Source organism: Scyliorhinus canicula, chromosome 6 (genome assembly GCF_902713615.1).
Source record: "Scyliorhinus canicula chromosome 6, sScyCan1.1, whole genome shotgun sequence".
In the NCBI taxonomy this organism is placed as follows: Eukaryota; Metazoa; Chordata; class Chondrichthyes; order Carcharhiniformes; family Scyliorhinidae; genus Scyliorhinus; species Scyliorhinus canicula.
The window spans coordinates 179,803,555-179,821,811 of NC_052151.1; the positions used below are offsets into that span (position 1 = coordinate 179,803,555).

At 50.1% G+C, this 18,257-nt stretch overlaps 1 protein-coding gene across 1 annotated transcript in view; it reads left to right on the forward strand.

The window, feature by feature from the left end:
* nid1a (nidogen 1a) overlaps nt 1–18,257 on the forward strand; it is a 169,720-nt gene that overhangs the window by 13,045 nt on the left and 138,418 nt on the right. Inside the window, 2 exon segments of the mRNA XM_038801064.1 lie at nt 15,794–16,068; nt 17,256–17,555. Of these exon segments, the coding sequence (XP_038656992.1) occupies nt 15,794–16,068; nt 17,256–17,555 (575 nt within the window).

Below are 18,257 nucleotides of genomic sequence, written 5' to 3' on the forward strand. Positions count from 1 at the left end.
CCCCCAATTCCCCTCCCCCATCCCATACTCCCCTTACAAGCAGCAAAAGGTACACTCACCTATGACCAGCCTGCCCTCCCAAAGCCCCACTATCAAAACAGAGGAAACACTTCAAAGAGAAACATTTTCAGAGAACAAACAAACAAACACCTGCACAAACTCCTCCAACGTTCAATGTCCTCACTCTCCTGCCAGTCCATTGTCCCTCATGAACTCCAATACCTCTTCTGGCCTGCCAAAATAGTACTCACACTTCTGGAAAGTCACCCAGAGGCGGGCTGGGTACAGCACTCCAAACTTCACTCCCTTCTTAAAGAGGTCAGCCTTGGCCTGAATAAATCCGGACCTCCTCCTCGCCAGCTCTGCTCCCAAGTTCTGGTACACTCGCAGCTCGTTCCCTTCTCAGGTGAACTTCCTCATCCGCCTCGCCCATCTGAGGATCTTCTCCTTATCCAGAAAGCGGTGCAACCGCACCACCATCGCCCTTGTCGGCTCACCCGCTTGCGGCCTCCTCATCAGCCTCCTGTGCGCTTGGTAGATCTCCAGGGGACAGTCAAAGGCCCACTCCCCCATCAACGTCTCCAACATTTTGACCACGTACCTGCATACCTCCACACCTTCGATGTCTTCGGGCATCCCCACGATCCACAAATTTCGTCTTCTGGAGCGATTCTTCAGATCTTCCACCTTCTCCTTCAGCCTCTTTTAGTTCTCCCGCATCACTCCCACTCAGTCACCAATGAGGCCAACTGCTCCTCGTGCTCCCCCACCGCCTCCTCCACTTTCTGGATCACCCGGCCCTGGGACTCTAGCCTCTGCTCATTCTCTCTCGATCTCTGATTTCATCGGTTCCACAACTTTGGCCAGGTCTTCCAGGGCCTCCATCCTCTGCTAGCTGAACTTTGTGTTCAGAAACCACTAGCTGCTCCGTGGACCACTGGGTGGACAGAACAACCGCCTTTCCCTCCGCCATCCTAACCTGTGGCGCACCACGAAGACTCTCCTGTTCCAATAGCTCTTTCCTTCTTGCCCCACTCCTAGTTTTGTGGATCCATCCACCAGCCACACCAGAGGGAGTAACATCTTCTGCAGGCACTCCTGCATCTCTTGCCATCGAAACTTCACCTTCCGGGTGGGGAGAAGACCAAAAAAATACCAGCTTGAGCGGGAGCCACCAAATGTGCAACCGCTCACTCCATGTCTGTCACCGGAAGTCTCGAAACTCCATATACATAGCAGCAAATGCACTGCCCTTGTCATAATATACACCAGTATATCATGGTGCAGACACACACTGATGGACACACTGGGACCAATCAACATGCACAAACACCGCAGCCAATCACCAGTTACAATACACACACTATAAAGGCAGAGGGCACCACGGTTCCCGCTCATTCTGGGTGCTGCCTCTCAGTGTAACAAGAACTCATCCAGCCCAGCACAGACTTACAACACGTGCTGAGAGAATCAACTGGTTCGGACAAGGCTTAGGTCTCTAGTTTAAGTTAGCATCATTTAGACCCACAGTCATCGTGTGTTAGTTAGTTAGAAGTAGTTAATAAAATTGAGTTAAACATTCATCAGTGTTGGAAGTGTCTGTTCGTCTCTCAAGTGTACACTAGCCAACACTTCAGCCCTTATCAGCTCTTTCCAGAATTTTACGACAGAGGCACCCCAGGATTGATAACCCAGGCTAGTCCGAAACAATGGCTAGTCCTGAAACCACTCCCCTGGTTTGTACAGTTCACCCTCTCAATCCATTAGTGCAGCATAGATTTCAAATGCAAGCCAAATGCTGAGTACCCACTGGAGTGAAAAAAAGGCACTGAATCGGAAATAAATGAGGTAAATTAATTATATTTTTAAAATCATTCATTATTTAATTTTTAATTTTTTCTCTGAATGTGGGCATTAGTAGCAAGGCCTACGAACAGTGCCCATCTCCAATTACCTTTGGGAAAGTCATGGTGAGCCACTTTTTTAATGGCCCCAGTCTGAGTGTTGAAGGTATTCCCACAATTCTGTTATAATTACAATACAGGCTAGTGTGTGACTGGGAGGGGAGCATTTAAAAAATTTTCATTCAAGGGTATGGGCGTAGCTGGCTAAGCCAGCAGTTATCGCCCATCCCTAATTGCCCTTGACAAGGTGGTGGTGAACTGTCGCCTGGAACTGTCGGTACACCTACAGCTGCTGTTCTTTATGTGGTGGGGTTCACGGGGTTCATGAAGTTCAGGGAGCAAGTTGCTGCAGTGCAATTTATAGATGGCGTACAACAGTGACCTGCAACTTGTGGCCTGGGGGGTCACATGCGGCCCATCGTGGTTCTGAGTGCGGCCCACAAGACATTTTGTTGACCATTGCCCACAACACAGGGTTGCCACATTCACTTATTTCCATCTGCATCGTTTTTTTTCTACAGGTAGAACTGAAGTGATAGCATAGGAAAGTGAAGTGAGATGCATTCTGATTGCACACAACATTATCTGTGAGGGTCGTAAGCTCCCTCTATGTCCAAAGTGTAAATATTTATTTTTACCATTTGAAGTTGATTATAGTTCTATTCATATATGAATATTTAAGCATTTTCTTTAACTTGTTATGAAATATTCAGCTTGTATTAAATGTATTTATTTAATCCTGTTCATTTTTTAAAAATGTATTTTATTACAAACATGTATCAAAACAGGTTACAGGAAATAAACACCCCGGGAAACATACTTCCCAGCAATCAACTATAAATTCTGTACATATTTTTCCCCTTTTTCACCCCCCTCCCCTGCGATGTACAGCTCCTCAAACACGGTCACAAACATCCCCCACCTTTTCTCAAACTCCCCCGCTGTGCCCCTTAACTCATACTTTATCTTGTCTAACCACAGGAAGTCGTACAGGTCACCCAACCATGCTGCTACCCCCGGTGGCGATGCCGATCGCCACTCCGGCAAAATTTGTCGCCGTGCAATCAGAGAGGCGAAGGCCGAGACATCGGCCTTCCTCCTTTCCATGAGCTCCGGCTTCTCTGAGACCCCAAATATCACCACCAAAGGGTCCTGGGTCCACCTCCTCCACCACTATCCCGGCTAAGACCGTGAACACTCCCGCTCAGAACCTTCCCAATTTTTCACAACCCCAAAACATGTGCATGTGATTCACACCTCTGTGATTCACACCTCTCACACTCATCTGCTACCCCCTGAAAGAACCCACTCATTCTCGCCCAAGTCATATGCACCCCGTGCACCAACTTAAACTGTATCAGGCTCATCCTTGCACAAGAGGAGGTTCCATTTACCCTACGTTGTGCCTCACTCCATACTCCCCTATTGATCTCCCCTCCCAACTCTGCTCCCCATTTCTCCTTGATCTTCGCCACCCGCTCGCCTCTCTGCTCCCCCAGCCACTTGTATATATCCTCAATTCTTCACTCCCCTTCCACATCTGGAAGTAGCAGTCGCTCCAGCAGGATGTATCCCGGCAACCCAGCACTGTTATCCCTTCCAACCTAAAATGCCTCCACAACTGTTTCCGTATCTTCACCGTGGACTGCACCACCGGGCTCCTTGAATTCCTACTCGGAGCCATTGGCAACGCTGCCGTCACCATAGCCCTCAAATTGGACCCCTAAAAAGATTCCTCCTCCATCCTCACCCACTCTATTCCTCCTCCTTCCCACCACCGACACACCAAAAAACCAAATACCTAACCCTATACCTCGCTACCGTAAATGGCATCCACCTAAATTAGCCCGCTGTGTCAGCTCATTCACCGGGAATACCTCGCTTTTCCCCAGTTTGTACCCCAAGAACCCTCCAAACCTCCCCAGCAGGCCCATAATCCTTCCCATACTCTCCAACGGATCTGAAACATTCAGCAAGAGGTCAACGGCTTAGATCGACACCTGATGCTCCCTCTGTCTGCTCATAATCCCCGCCAATCTGCCGACCCCCTGAGAGCCATCGCCAATGGCTCTAATTTAATCTTATACATGGGATCATAATTAGTGAACAAGCCTGACTTCAATCTTGCAGCTCACTGAGATGAAGGAGGGCGACTCATGTGGCCCACTCACTATTCTAGGTTGCCCATCACTGGTGTACACTGTAGCCACGGTGCATAGCCAAATAGGAGGGGCAGTACCAAAGTTTATCTTTGGGTTTTCTATCAGCCATCCAACTGTACTGAGGTTTGACCTGTTATCCTCAATTCCTGGGACAGAACAAACTGATATCCATTGTTATTGTATGATTATGCCTGTTGTTTTAATTATCTCTAATTCTGTTTTGTTTTTGTGATTTAATGCAACCTATTCTACTGTGGCACCATTGATCTACCTGATATGAGCAGTCACTTAGACTCAACTTTATAACTATTCAGGAATACTTCATCAAAGCTTCTATTTCACTTTCTGTTGTTGCCATATAAACTGGTCAATGTTTAGTCTGTGCTGGTATATCTGAGGCATTCAAAATCAACAAACTCTATCTTCATATGAAAATAAATTGTATGAATTCTAGGATGTAACTGGCTGTGAACAATAAGTTTATGTAATGCAAAGTGGAGTTAAATATGGTGAGGCCTTATCAACTGGGGAAAGCAGTGACGTAGGGATATTGTCACTGGACTGATAACCCAGAGACCCAGGGCAATGCTCTGGGGACCTAGGTTTGTATCGCACCACAGCAGATGGTGGAATTTGAATTCAATTAAAAAGAAATCAAGGAATTAAAAGTCTCATGGTGACCATGAAACCATTGTCATAAAATCCCATCTGGTTCGCTAATGACCTTTAAGGAAGGAAATCTGCCACCTTTACCTGGTCTGATCTACATGTGATTCCAGGTCCACGGCAATATGGTTGACTCTTAAATGCCCCCTGAAATGGGTAAGCAAACCACTCAGGGTAATTAGGAATGGGCAATAAATGCTGGCCCAACCAGCGATGTTGGACCTGGTCTAGTGCAATTTATTTATTCCACAATGTCACCATCATAATGACAGCATGAAGCAGATTTACACAAGATATATCAGAAGAACAACATGGGTGCTTTGAAGGAAACGGAATAAGAAATGCAACACTAAGAGCTATAATGGAGAGAGCAATAGAAATTCAAAAATGAGTTTTATAGATTCAAGCAAGATATTTGACTGAGTGAAAGCACTTGGTCATAGAATTTGCAGTGCATAAGGAGGCCATTCGGCCCATCGAGTCTGCACCGGCCCTTGGAAAGAGCACCCTATCTAGGCCCACCCCATCCCCATAACTCAGTAACCCCACCTAACCTTTTTGGACACTAATGACAATTTATCATGGTCAGTCCACCTAACCTACACATCTTTATCTGTGGGAGGAAACCGGAGCACCTGGAGCAAACCCACACAGACACGGGGAGAACATGCAAACTCCACACAGATGGTGGCCCAAGCCGGGAATTGAACCTGGGAGCCTGGAGCTGTGAAACAACTGTGCTAACCACTGTGCTACTGTGTTGCCCCTAGAAGGGAAAGATTTAAGACTGCTTCAGAACGTATATTGGGATGAGACAGCAATAGTCAAAATAAACAATGAATACAGCAGATAGCTATAAAAAGAGTGTGACAAGGTTGTGTTCTATAAAACAGGTTAACAAACAGGAGCAGATATGAATTATCATCAAAATACAAAGTGAGAGGGGCAGCACAGTGGTGCAGTGGGTACCACTGCAGTCTCACGGCGCCGAGGTCGCAGGTTCGATCCTGACTCTGGGTCACTGTCCGTGTGGAGTTTGCACATTCTCCCCACGTTTGCGTGGGTTTCACCCCCACAACCCAAAGATGTGCAGGCGAGGTGGATTGGCCACGCTAAATTGCCCCTTAATTGAAAGAAATGAATTGGGTACTGTAAATTTATAAAAAAAAAACAAAAAACTACAAAGTGATGAAGACATCAGGAAGGAACTAACCTTCACAAAAATATTGCATCTCTCTAGAATTCGGAATGTCTCTATGGAAAGGAGAATGGGATTACGAGAATGCTACATTTTGTCAGCGTTACTATGTGGATGCTAAAGTTGGGAAATAAGGAAGACAATGGGAGGTAAATTAAAGGTAACAGAGATGTGGTTTCTGAGACATATGATGATGACTATTTGGACAACACACAACTAATGAGAAAGTTTCGAGGAACAGAGGCACACAAAAAAGAACTTTTGCAGATGTTCACCAAGAGATAACTACAATGTTTTGGGCTTATAGAGAGAAATTAGGACATCTGGTAGTGACTGGTAAAATTGAGGGTTGCAGAGCAAGGGGAAGACATAAGAAGAAATACACCAACAGATTAAGCAGCAGAGATTTGAAAAAAAACACACCAAGATGTTGGCTGTTATCTCAGATCATAAAGGTTAGAGAGATATGACTGCCAATGTTGCAAAACATGGCATCTGAAGCAGATTACCACTACATTCACTCAACTTCCTTTTATTCCAATATGTAGTGAAGCGTCAATGAACGATCAGGGTTATTTTTATTGCATACCTACAGTTGAGACTGAATCCAACAAGATGCTTCTGCCCTTTTAAAAAAAATTTTATTCTTGGAATCTGGGATCACTGACATTTAATGTCCATCCCTAATTATCCTTGAGAAGTTGATGATGCCCATGTGTCTGGAGTCGCAAAGATCAGTTAAGGATGAAAGATTTCTATCCATAAACACTGAGCAAATTTGATTGCATTACAACAATTAAGTAGTTACAGATACCAACATTAAATTCTAGGACTGCAATTCTCCCCAAAAAATGACTAAAGGTGCGGTTTTCTGGAAAGATTTCCAAGTGTGGAATAGTGTTTCCGGTGAGGCTGGGAACACTATTCAACGTTAACTGGTCCACTTAACGAGGCCCACGGGCTTCTCGCCGCAAATGAAGGCTCGCCAGCTGATTTACCGGGACCGCGCTCGCCACCCCCCCCCCCCCCCCCCCCCCCCCCCAAACAAGGTCGAGCAGCACTTCAACGTTACTTGCACTGCCGACCCCAGTCAGCTCACAGCTGGCCTCAAGGTTCAGCGATGCAGACCTGGGGATGCTACACGATGTAATGGCGGCCTGGAGGAATCTCCTATTCCCCTGAGGGTCCCAGAGGGTGAGCCACAGGGCAGCCAGTGCTGCCTGGGATGAGGTGGTGGCGGCCGTGAGCTCGGGGAGTGTGACCAGGAGGTCTGGCCTCCAGTGTCGCAAGCAGTTCAACGACCTACACTGGGCATCATGGATGAGGCGTCACCAATACCTCCCCACCCTGAGACCTTTCTGCCCCTACCCAAGCATTCAACCCCTAACCCTCCATGCGGCCCCCAATCCTCCCTTCACCCCCTTCACACCCCAGTCCTTCCTTCATAACCTCCCTCCCACCACTGTGAACCGTGTGGCTAACGATGCCCTCTCTGTTTCTTAGCAGGAAAAGATCTCCCACAACCGCCCAGAGAGGGCCCAGACTGGCAGAGGGGTGCTGGACATACAAATTCTCACCACCTTCAAAGAATGGGTCCTGGAGGTGACCCGGGTGGCCAAGGGCAAGGCAGTCACTAACGCAGAGATTGGCGGAAGCCGTAGAGGTGAGGATCCACCGGGTCCCACTCGAGGACCTGTCAAACGTGAGTTGTTATTGCCTTACTGACTGACCCATCCCTCCCACTGACCACATGTCCATTCTCCTGCGCGTCCTCCAAGTCCACCACGATGCTGGCCCATCCCGGGCGGCCCTCTCTCCTGACTCCGAGGAGAACACCTTGGAGGAGATCTCAGAGGATGTTCCGTAGTCGCGGCATAGACAGCTGTCATCCCCACCCTCCGCCAGTGCAGAAACACACACCTCGGTGGGAACACCTTGGTCAGGCTTCTGGTGCACAATCTGGTGAGCACCACACAGCTGCTGGTGTACACCAGGTGGCGGCAGGAACCTCCAGGTGAGACAGTGGTTGGAGGTCTGCTGGATCTCAGGACCCAGCTGGGTCCCAGGCTGATGCTGAGCCTCTGGTACAGGGTTACCCGGAGCTGATGGGTGCGATCAGGACATTGAGAGGGAGATGTTAGCGACACTGCAGCAGGTCCATAGCCGATTGGAGGAGTGACAGAGGCTATGAGTGCAGGAGATGTTTTAAAAAAAATACATTTTAGATTATCCAATTATTTTTTCTCCAATTAAAGGGCAATTTAGCATGGCCAATCCACCTAACCTGCACATTTTTGGGATTGTGGGGGTGAGAGCCACACAGACAAGGGGAGAATGTGCAAACTCCACGTGGACAGTGACCCAGGGCCGGGATCGAATCTGGGACCTCAGCACCGTAGGCAGCAGTGCTAGAGCACAGGAGATGTCGCCGGTAACACTTGGCACCGAGGCCAACACTGCGAGGGTGGCAACCGCAGCGGAGAGCCTGGTGCACGATGCCAGCACCATTAGTGAAGGTGTCCAAGGCATCGCGCAGTCGGTGACGGCCATGGCTGAGGGTCTCAGCAGAATGTCTAACTCGCTGGGGGATGTGACCCAGTACCAGGCTGACCTTGATGAGGTTCTGCGGGACATGTCCCGCTCTCAGATGGGAATGGCCGAGGAGCTGCGGAGCATGTCCCAGTTACTGAGGAGCATCGCTGAGGGCGTCGGCACCTTGGTGCAGACACCAGGACTGGCAGAGCCAGATGATGCAGGGGCAGCCGGGGGTTGAACCAGCTGCCCCTTCAGCTCGAGGCGAACCCCAGGGCTCTAAAGGAACTGACCCCATGGAGAGGGCGCTGGGTACCAACACGGGCCTGTCCCATGAATGATGGACACCAGCTTCCCCAAGTTCAACCCGTCTGCTGAGGCCGCGTCTCACAGTCAGCACACGGGACAGGGCGGCACGGCTGTGCATGTGCCGTCTACAGGTGAGCCGGGGCCCTCCAGCCCCAGCGCCCCCAGAGGACGCCCGTCAGGGGCATCGAAGGCCACGGGACATGGTAAGCAGCTGGCTGCCTCCACCTCAGATGTGCATTCTGGGGGGAGACACCTAGACGTAGCGGTAGAGCTGGGAGGGCCAAGCACATCGAGGGTCATTGAGGGTACCGGGAGAGGGTGGTGGGTTAGGTAGGGGGGTGAGGAGGATGAGGGGTGGGGAGGGGGGGAGGGTGTGGTGAGGAGAGTGGAGCAGCACTATCGGACGTGGGGAATTGTTGGACACCTGTGACACATTAAATACCCTTGAGCACAAACAGTAGGATGCCTCTGCCACTTTCTTCCGCTATGTGGCCTGACCTCCGAACCCTTGGCCCATCTCTCCAGGCATCTCCCCCCACCCCTTAACACTCACCCACCCTCAAGGCGTGAACATGTCCCTGGAACGGTGTCCCATCCCCTGTTACATGTGTGGCACAGTGGCTCAAGCACAGTGTCCAGGCATCACGGTCTGATTGGGATGCGAGGAAATGACAGCCACACGCTACATGGCCCTCCCATGGAGATCCACTCAGGTCGTATGAAGTGCTCACTTAACCACGATTGCCAATTCCCTATTAGCAATAGCCTTCAGCCCCAGGGCCAGAGGCCTCGGTAGTCAGTGGAGGTTATGCATGGTGGGCAGGGCAGATGGGCCGGGGCTAGAGTAACCCCTGGAATGGGTACACAGGATCCAGGGATTGGTGTGCTGGTGCCGCATGCGGTTGCCTTCCCAGCACCTCCCTCCCTTCCCATGGCAGGCCACCCCTCCGGAGAATGCCTAACCCCCCTCCCAGCCGAGATCCCCCCATCCCCCGCCGAGAACAGGGGCAGCAAGCCCCCGGGCTCTTTGCCTCTGAGCAAAGATGGCTACTCACTTCCTCGGCTCCCCACAGAAGCCCTTCCGCCAGGTACACATTTTTCAAACGGAGTACTAATCGGCGCCAGTGTGACCCCTTGCTGGGGAGGCCGCTGAATGACGGGAGTTTGGATATGAGGTCACTCCCATTAATTGTATGGAAATAGGGCTCATGTGGTGATAATTGGAGTGCGGTGGAGCCCCTTCTCGCACTGGGTTAATTCGGCCTGTGCTTGACCCGTTCTGACCTGGGACCTTTTGACCCTGCCGTCGGGTCCTTCCTCTGCAACACTGTTCTCAGCCCCCTATCGACTGCCCCGGTGTTTTCTGTCTGTGGTGGTATGGATATGAGCACTGCCATTGGTGCAGAGCACTGGCTTCCCATTGGCTCTGGCTGGTCATGTGCCTCTCGTCCGATTAGTTGGGACTAGTCATGTGACTGCTCTCCAATTGGTCGAGAGGGGTATAAGTACCCAGAGTTCCCGGCGGTCGGTCATTCTCTGTAGTCGACCACCGGGCTAACAACTAGCTGATTAAAGCCACGGTTCGGATCCTAAATGTGTCTTGAGTCGAATTGATGGTACATCACTGTCCTACCTTTTTTTCCCTCTCCTTATTCCTTGGCACTTCTGTGGCGCCTCTATGAAGCCTCCTTGTGCCCCTCCCCCCTCACTCTCTAAGCAGTTGGCTTCAAAAAGGTCCTGGGACAGGTTGGTAAATGACTTCCACGTCTTGTGGAAACCCTCTTCCAACCCCCGGATTGTGAATTCGATTTTCTCCCGGTAGACAAATTACGACAGGTCTGCCAGCTAGTCTGCAGCTGTGGGTGGTGCTGCTGATCACCAGCCAAGCAGGATTCTTCGGTGGGAGATTAGGGAGGCAAAGGCAAGGGCATTGCCCCCCCTATCCATGAATATTTCTGGCTGGTCTGATACCCCGAAGACTGCCACTTTTGGGCTTGGCTCCACCCTCTCTCCCACAGCCTTGGACACTGCTTCAAAGAAGGCTGTCCAGTACACAGCAAGTCTGGGACATGCCCAGAACATGTGGGCGTAGATGCTGGTCCTCCCTGGCACCGTTCACATTTGTCCTCTACCTCCGAGAAGAACCTGCTCATTCGGGTTCTGGTCAGGTGTGCTCTGTGCACCAACTTCAGTTGCATGAGGCTGAGCCTTGTGCATGAGGGGGTGGAGTTTGCCCTGTTCAATTCTTCGCTCCAGAGTCCTCACCCTATTTCTATCCCTAGTTCTTGGTTCCATTTCTCCCGCGTTTCATCCAACGGGGAGTGTGCCCTTTCTAACAGTTGCCCATGCAGGTCCTTGCAGTTCCCTCCAAGACAAATGCCATGATGAATTTGTCAACTGTATTGAAGAAGGCCTTGGGGATGTAGATTGCTATGGATCTGAACAGGAAGAGGAACCTGGGCAGCACATTCATCTTGATTGACTGCACCCTCCTCGCTAGGGAGAGCAGTCTGTCCCATCTCTGTAGGTCCTTTTTTACTTCCTCCACCAGACTGGTCAGGTTCCATTTGTGGATCTGCCCCACCCTTCATAACTCCCCTTGACCCTCTTCGTACCACCCCCCCCCTTGCATGGACATGGCGAGCTCAGGCCTCACTACTTGGCAGTGCCAACCTGGCACCCGGGCACTGCCACTGGCACCCTGACAGAGCCAACCAGGCACCCCTGCAATGCCAGGTTATCACTGCCAGGGTGTCAGGTTGGCACTGCTCAAGTGCCTGGGCACTGCCAAAGCACTGCCTTGCCCTGTCCCCGACCACCCAGGGTGCTAACGGCCTCTTAGCCCTCCCCCTGTGTGACCTTCCCTTCTGGTCTCCGTTTGTGGAGGTCGGTACTAATTTGCGCTGGCATGAGGCTTGGCCGATGCGGCTGGTGACTTGTTTTTATTTGTTCAGAGGGGGGGTTGTTGGGTTACGGGTATGGGGTGGATACGTGGGTTTGAGTAGGGTGATCATGGCTCAGCACATCGAGGGCCGAAGGGCCTGTTCTGTGCTGTATTGTTCTATGTTCTATGTGCCACTGGCTGGGCCAGCATTTACTGTCCATCCTTAAGTATTGTTGAGGTCCAATCCAGACCTCTGGGTCTGGTTTAGCACAGGGCTAAATCGCTGGCTTTGGAAGCAGACCAGGCCAGCAGCATGGTTCAATTCCCGTACCAGCCTCCCCGAACAGGCGGCGAATGTGGCAACTAGGGGTTTTTCCACAGTAACTTCATTTGGAGCCTACTTGTGACAATAAGTGATTTTCATTTCATTTCAATTGCATGTAATCTGATTGGCTTGCTGGGCCATTTCAGAGGGCATTTAAGAGTCAACCACATTGCTGTCTGGAGCTATGTGTAAGCTAGACTGGGTAAGGACAACAGATTTCCTTCCCTGAAGGACATCAGTGAACCAGATGGGTTTTTACAACAATCAGCAATGGTTTCATGGTCGTCATTAGACTTTTAATTCCAGATTGTGGTTTTTGGAGGTCAGTCATCTCAATCCCGGGATATCACTGCAGGAGTTCCTCGGGATAGTATCCTAGGCCCAACCATCTTTAGCTGTTTCATCAATGATCTTCCTTCCAAATAAGGTCAGATGTGGTGATGTTTGGTGATGACTGCACAATGTTCATCACCATTCGTGACTCCTCAGACACTGAAGCAGTCCATGTGCAAATGCAACAAGACCTGGACAATATCCAGGATTGGGCTGACAAGTGACAAGCAACATTCCTGCCATACAAGTGCCAGGCAATGATCATAACCAATAAGAGAGAATCAAATCATCGCATCTTGACAAGCAATGGCATTACCATCGCTGAATCCCCCACAATCAACACCCGGAGGGTTACCATTGACCAGAAACTGAACAGGACTTGCCATATAAATGCTGTAGTAACAACAGTAGGTCAGTGGCTAGGAACCTGTGGTGAATAACTCACGTCCCAAAGCTTGTCCAGTGTTAATGTAAACCTACTAGTGACAATAAAAGCTGTTTAGCACAGGGCTAAATCGCTGGCTTTGGAAGCAGACCAAGCAGGCCAACAGCACGGTTCGATTCCCGTATCAGCCTCCCCGAACAGGTGCCGGAATGTGGCGACCAAGGGCTTTTCACAGTAACTTCATTTGAAGCCTACTCGTGACAATAAGCGATTTTCATTTCATTTCATTTCAAAAGGTTATTACAAGACACAATCAGTAGCGTGATGTAATTCTCCCCACTTGCCTGGGTAAGTGCAGCTCCAACAATACTCAAGAAGCTAGACATTATCCGGGAACAAGCAGTTCACTTGATTGGCACTCCATCCACATTCACTTCCTCCACCACCGACGCACAGTTGTAGCTGTTTGTACTATGTACAAGATGCACTGCAGGAACTCACCAAGGCTCCTTAGGCAGCAGCTTCCAAACCCACGACCACTATCATCTAGAAGGACAAGGGCAGCAAGTTCATGGGAATATCACCACTTGGAAGTTCCCCTCCAAATGACACACCACCCTGACTTAGAAATATACTGCCGTTCCTTCACTGTCGCTCCGTTTCTAATAGCACAGTGGGTGTACCTACACCACATAGACTGAAGTGGTTCAAGAAGGCAGCTGACCACCACCTTCTCAAGAGCAATTAGGGATAGGCCACAGACGCTGGCTTAGCCAGCGTAGCCCACATCCCGAAAAAATTAATTAAAAAATAAATCTGTGGAGAGAGGAACAGAGTCAATATTTAGAGCCAAATATGACTTCAGCTTTGACAAAGAGTCATCCAGACTCAAAACATTCTCTCTTCACAGATGCTATCAGACGGAGGAGGAGTTCAGGAGGTGGGATGCACTACCGCTGTCCTTGGTGCGGTGCTCCCGAGGTTTTTGTTTCTGTTCCAGTGCCTCCCCATTCTTATCCCGAAGGCCTTTTTTAGACGGGTCAATCGGAGCATGACGGGGTTTGTATGTGCGGGTGGGACGCCGAGGGTGAGAAGAGTATTCCTGGAGCGGAGCAGGGATGGGGGGGGGGGGGGGGGAGAGAGAGAGAGGGGGGGGGGGGGGGGCTGGCGCTGCCCAATCTCTGTGAATACTACTGGGCCGCTAATGGGGAGATGGTGCGCAAGTGGGTGCTGGAGGGGGAGGGGGCGGCATGGAAGAGGCTGGGAGCGGCATCTTGTGTGGGTACGAGTCTGGAGGCGCTGGCAACGGCGCCGCTGCCGCTCCCTCCAACGAGGTATACCACGAGTCCGGTGGTGACGGCTACCCTCAAAATCTGGGGGCAGTGGAGGCGGCACAGGGGGGAGTTGGGGGCCTCGGTGTGGACCCCAATACGGGGAAACCACTGGTTTGTCCCGGGGAGGATAGATGGAGGGTTTGCGGGGTGGCACAGGGCAGGGATAAGGAGGTTGGGGGACCTATCCATGGATGGGAAGTTCGCGAGCCTGGGTGAGCTGGAGGAGGGGTACGGGCTCGCCCCAGGAAACGCCTTTAGGTACCTACAGGTAAGGTCGTTTGTTAGGCGGCAGGTGGTGGGATTCCCACTGTTGCTGCCATGCACGGTACAGGATAGGGTGCTCTCGGGGGTGTGGGTTGGAGAGGGGAAGATTTTGGCAATATACCAGGTGATGCAGGAGGAGGAGGCCTTGGTGGAGGAGCTGAAAGGTAAGTGGGAGGAGGAGCTGGGGGAGGTGATCGAGGAGGGGACTTGGGCAGATGCCCTAGGGAGAGTCAACTCTTCCTCTTCATGTGCGAGGCTCAGCCTTATACAGTTTAAGGTGTTGCATAGGGCGCACATGACCGGGACAAGGATGAGTCGGTTTTTTGGGAGTGAGGACAGGTATGTTAGGTGCGCAGGGAGCCCAGCAAACCACACCCATATGTTCTGGGCATGCCCAGCGCTGGATGAATTTTGGAAGGGCGTAACGAGGACGGTGTCGAGGGTGGTAGGGTCCAGGATCAAACCGGGCTGGGGGTTCGCAATATTTAGGGTTGCGGAGGAACCGGGAGTGGAGGAGGCGAAAGAGGCCGGTATTCTGGCCTTTGCATCCCTGGTAGCCCGGCAGAGGATTCTTCTTCAGTGGAAGGATGCGAGGCCCCCAAACGTTGAGGCCTGGATCAATGACATGGCGGGGTTTATCAAATTGGAAAGGGTGAAATTTGCTTCGAGGGGGTCAGTACAGGGGTTTTTCAAACGGTGGTAATCGTTCCTAGACTCCCTGGCGGAACGGTAGACAACGATCAGTGGCAGCAACAACCCGGGGGTGGGGGGGGGGGGGGTGGGGTGAAGGGGGGTTTTATTTCAGTTTGTTTCTATTTATTGGAGATTTTGTCTGTGTATATATATTTACTATATGTTTGGGTGGGTGTTAATTTATTATTTCTGTTACTGAGCTTCTTTTACATTTTGTACTTTATATTTTTGTTGTTGATATTTTGTGAAAACTTTAATTAAAATTATTTAAAAAAAAAAGATGCTATCAGACTTGCTGAGGTAGTCCAGCTTTCTGTTTTTGTTTCAGATTCCAGCATCCGCAGTAACTTGCTTTTATTTTGACTTCTTCAGAGTTGGCTGTTCTGGGGTTGGGTTGGACTGAGCAGGAGTTGGCCTGGGACTGGGCTGTACTAGGCTTGGACTGGGACAGGACTGGTGCGTGGCTGGACTGGGGCTGGTTTGGGGTTGGACCTGGACTGGGGCTCACGGGGACTGGATTGGGACGAGGCTGGGGTTGGACTGGTGCTCACTAGGGTTGGGCTGGGGTTGGACTGGGACTGGGCTGGTGCTCACTAGGGTTGGGCTGGGGTTGGACTGGGACTGGGCTGGTGCTCAGTGGGTGTGCTGGGTTGGACTGGGCTGGGACTGGACTGCACTGGGGTTGGGCTGGATTGGATTGGGTTGGGGACTGGGGCTGTCCTTCAGGCTGCGCTGGGCGGAGTAGATGGCGGTGATTGGGCGCTGTTTGCCCAGGGGTGGGGTGACGGACAGCGGATTTGTGAGTTGAAGGCGCCTCAGGAGCGGGATTTGTTTCATTTCGCGGGCGGAGCGGGGTTGAGTCTGTGGACATGTTGCGGACGGGGACGGTGTGGCGGCTGCTGCTGGCTCCGCTCTTGTTGCAGGCGGCGGCTGTGAGCGGCCTCGCGCTCCGGGACCTCCTGCCTCACGGGGAAGGGGCTGGAGACCAGCTGCTGGCAGCCGGGGACGATGTCACCTCGGAATCGGTTAGGTTGGCCCAGGCTGTGCGTTTATTCGACAGCACTGTCAGAAACCTCTACGTGAGTAACCGGCAACTTGGCCAAAGAGAGAAACTTTTTTTTGTCACGAAGAAAGTTTCCTCAAAGTGTGGATATGATGTTTAGGGGTGGTGGGGAATGTCTGGAATCTGTTTTCAGGGGAGGGTGTGTTATTCCAGTGAGAAGCCCCTGGTAAACATTTAACTATCTTCTCTGTCAATGGCTCCAGGGCGAGAGAAAGAGTCGAGTGATTTGCTTCGACTATCTATTAATAAGCATATTTTAATTTTACTTCATTCTCAACCGTTAAGTTTTTGGACCCAATTTTTCAAACAACAATACTTAAAGCCAAGTACAATCTGTGTTTGTTTAATTGCATTGCTACAGTCAGATTAAATTATTGTCTAAGCGCACACATCCATATTCGTACTGAACTGTACATCTTGAGTGGATAGGGAGTGTTCTGCATCTGAAATATTAGCTCGTTCATGACCCATTTTCGATGCCCAAGGAACTTGTTTATTTCCAACGCTCTCCGTCTTCTCCTACCACTTCCCAGTGGAGTTAAATGGTTGTCTTTATAATCAAAATTTCTCTTAGATTCAGTTGCACTTTGATCAGGTTAAAGTTTAAAAACCTCAATTCAGCAGTGTCCCCGACCCCGATGACTGACCTTTTTTAATGTGTGACTATTATGGGTGAATTGAGAAAATAATTCTATAGGTTTTATCATTTGTCCAGCTGGTTGCAATCTTCAGTCCAACAGTTTTGGAAGATTGAGTGAGGAATGATCTGACTGAGATGTTTAGAATGTTATAAGGATTTTGGTGGAGTGCGAAAGCTGGAACTCTTTCCCTCTGATGGGGGAATCAAGTGGGGGGGGGGGGGGGGGGGCGGGGGACGTGAGATGTTACTTCTAGCCAGGCTGTTGAGGAATAAAATCAGGGTGTGCAAATCTGCAACACACCCTCTGCCAAGAAAAACTCTAGGGAGTCAGTGAAAAATTGCAAGACCTCAGATTGATCTTTTTCGTTGTGAAAGAGCAACATGGAGCTCAGATACAGATCAGTCATAACCTATTTGAATGGCAGAGCAGGCTGGAGGGGCTGAATGATCTCTTGTTTCAAGTGTCTTAAAACCCTCACGTGTTTGGTTCGTACTTGGATGATTGTTCAGTGGAGCCTCTGTTTTTAAAAAAAAAAATATGATTTATTGTTGTGTGACTCAAGGTGAACACAAATGGAATCATTGCCATCAGCAAGCCCCCAAAAGAAATGGAATACGTGGACACATTTCCACCAAAGTTTGGTGCAGTTGCGCCATTTCTGGCTGATCTGGACACTTCTGATGAAGTGGGGAAGGTCTACTACAGGGAAGAGTCATCACCACAAACCCTCCGTCGTGTTGCACTGATGGTAAATAAGGCCTTCAACGAGCTAAGGTTTAACCCAGACAATGTGTTCATTGCCACTTGGAAAAATGTGACTGCGCACGAGGAGCCCAGACGAGGAGACCGACCGCAGAAAAAGGTAATGATGGTGTTGGTGCTATTCGGGGCGAATTAAAATTTACAACAGCGGGAAGAAGTTTTTTTCTGGGCACTCAGGGTTTCATGTTGAAGTCTTTTTTTTAAAGTCCAAGAATTTATATGAAGCTTTGCTTATTTTACTGATTTTGGTAACTTTTTTTTGCATCAAATGTGAATTCATTTGTGTTGGTTTTCAGTGATTGAACGATAACCTGACAAGCTGCGTAACATCACTTCATGTGGATCAAGAAGTTTCACATTTAATGCTGGCCTGTGCTGGGTTAGCTAATGACCCAGGATAACTAGCGGGGCACTTTTTGCAATAAATGCCCTAGGGTGGGGAGGGGAAGTTAAGACGCTGCTCCACATTCCTGATAAATGTTCAGTGGCTCCTACTGCAGAGTGTGGATGTGCTGATGTTTGGGTGAGGTCCCCAGTGGGCTTTAATGAATTCCCTTCCGTAATTAAAGTAAGCCCCTGCTGTTCAGGACCTAGACTCCTGGCAAAGTATAGATCACAGATAAAATACTGAAGAGTAACCCATGCTAATGGGACTGTTGGGAAGTTGAATCCTTCAGAAGGAGTGGGGAACAAATTAGCAGGGTAAAACCTTGAGACCCAGCTCCCACCAGCTGTTTGTTTGGCACTGAGATGTGATGAATTTGATCTGATGTTTTTCACTTTTATACGTGTAAATCTTATC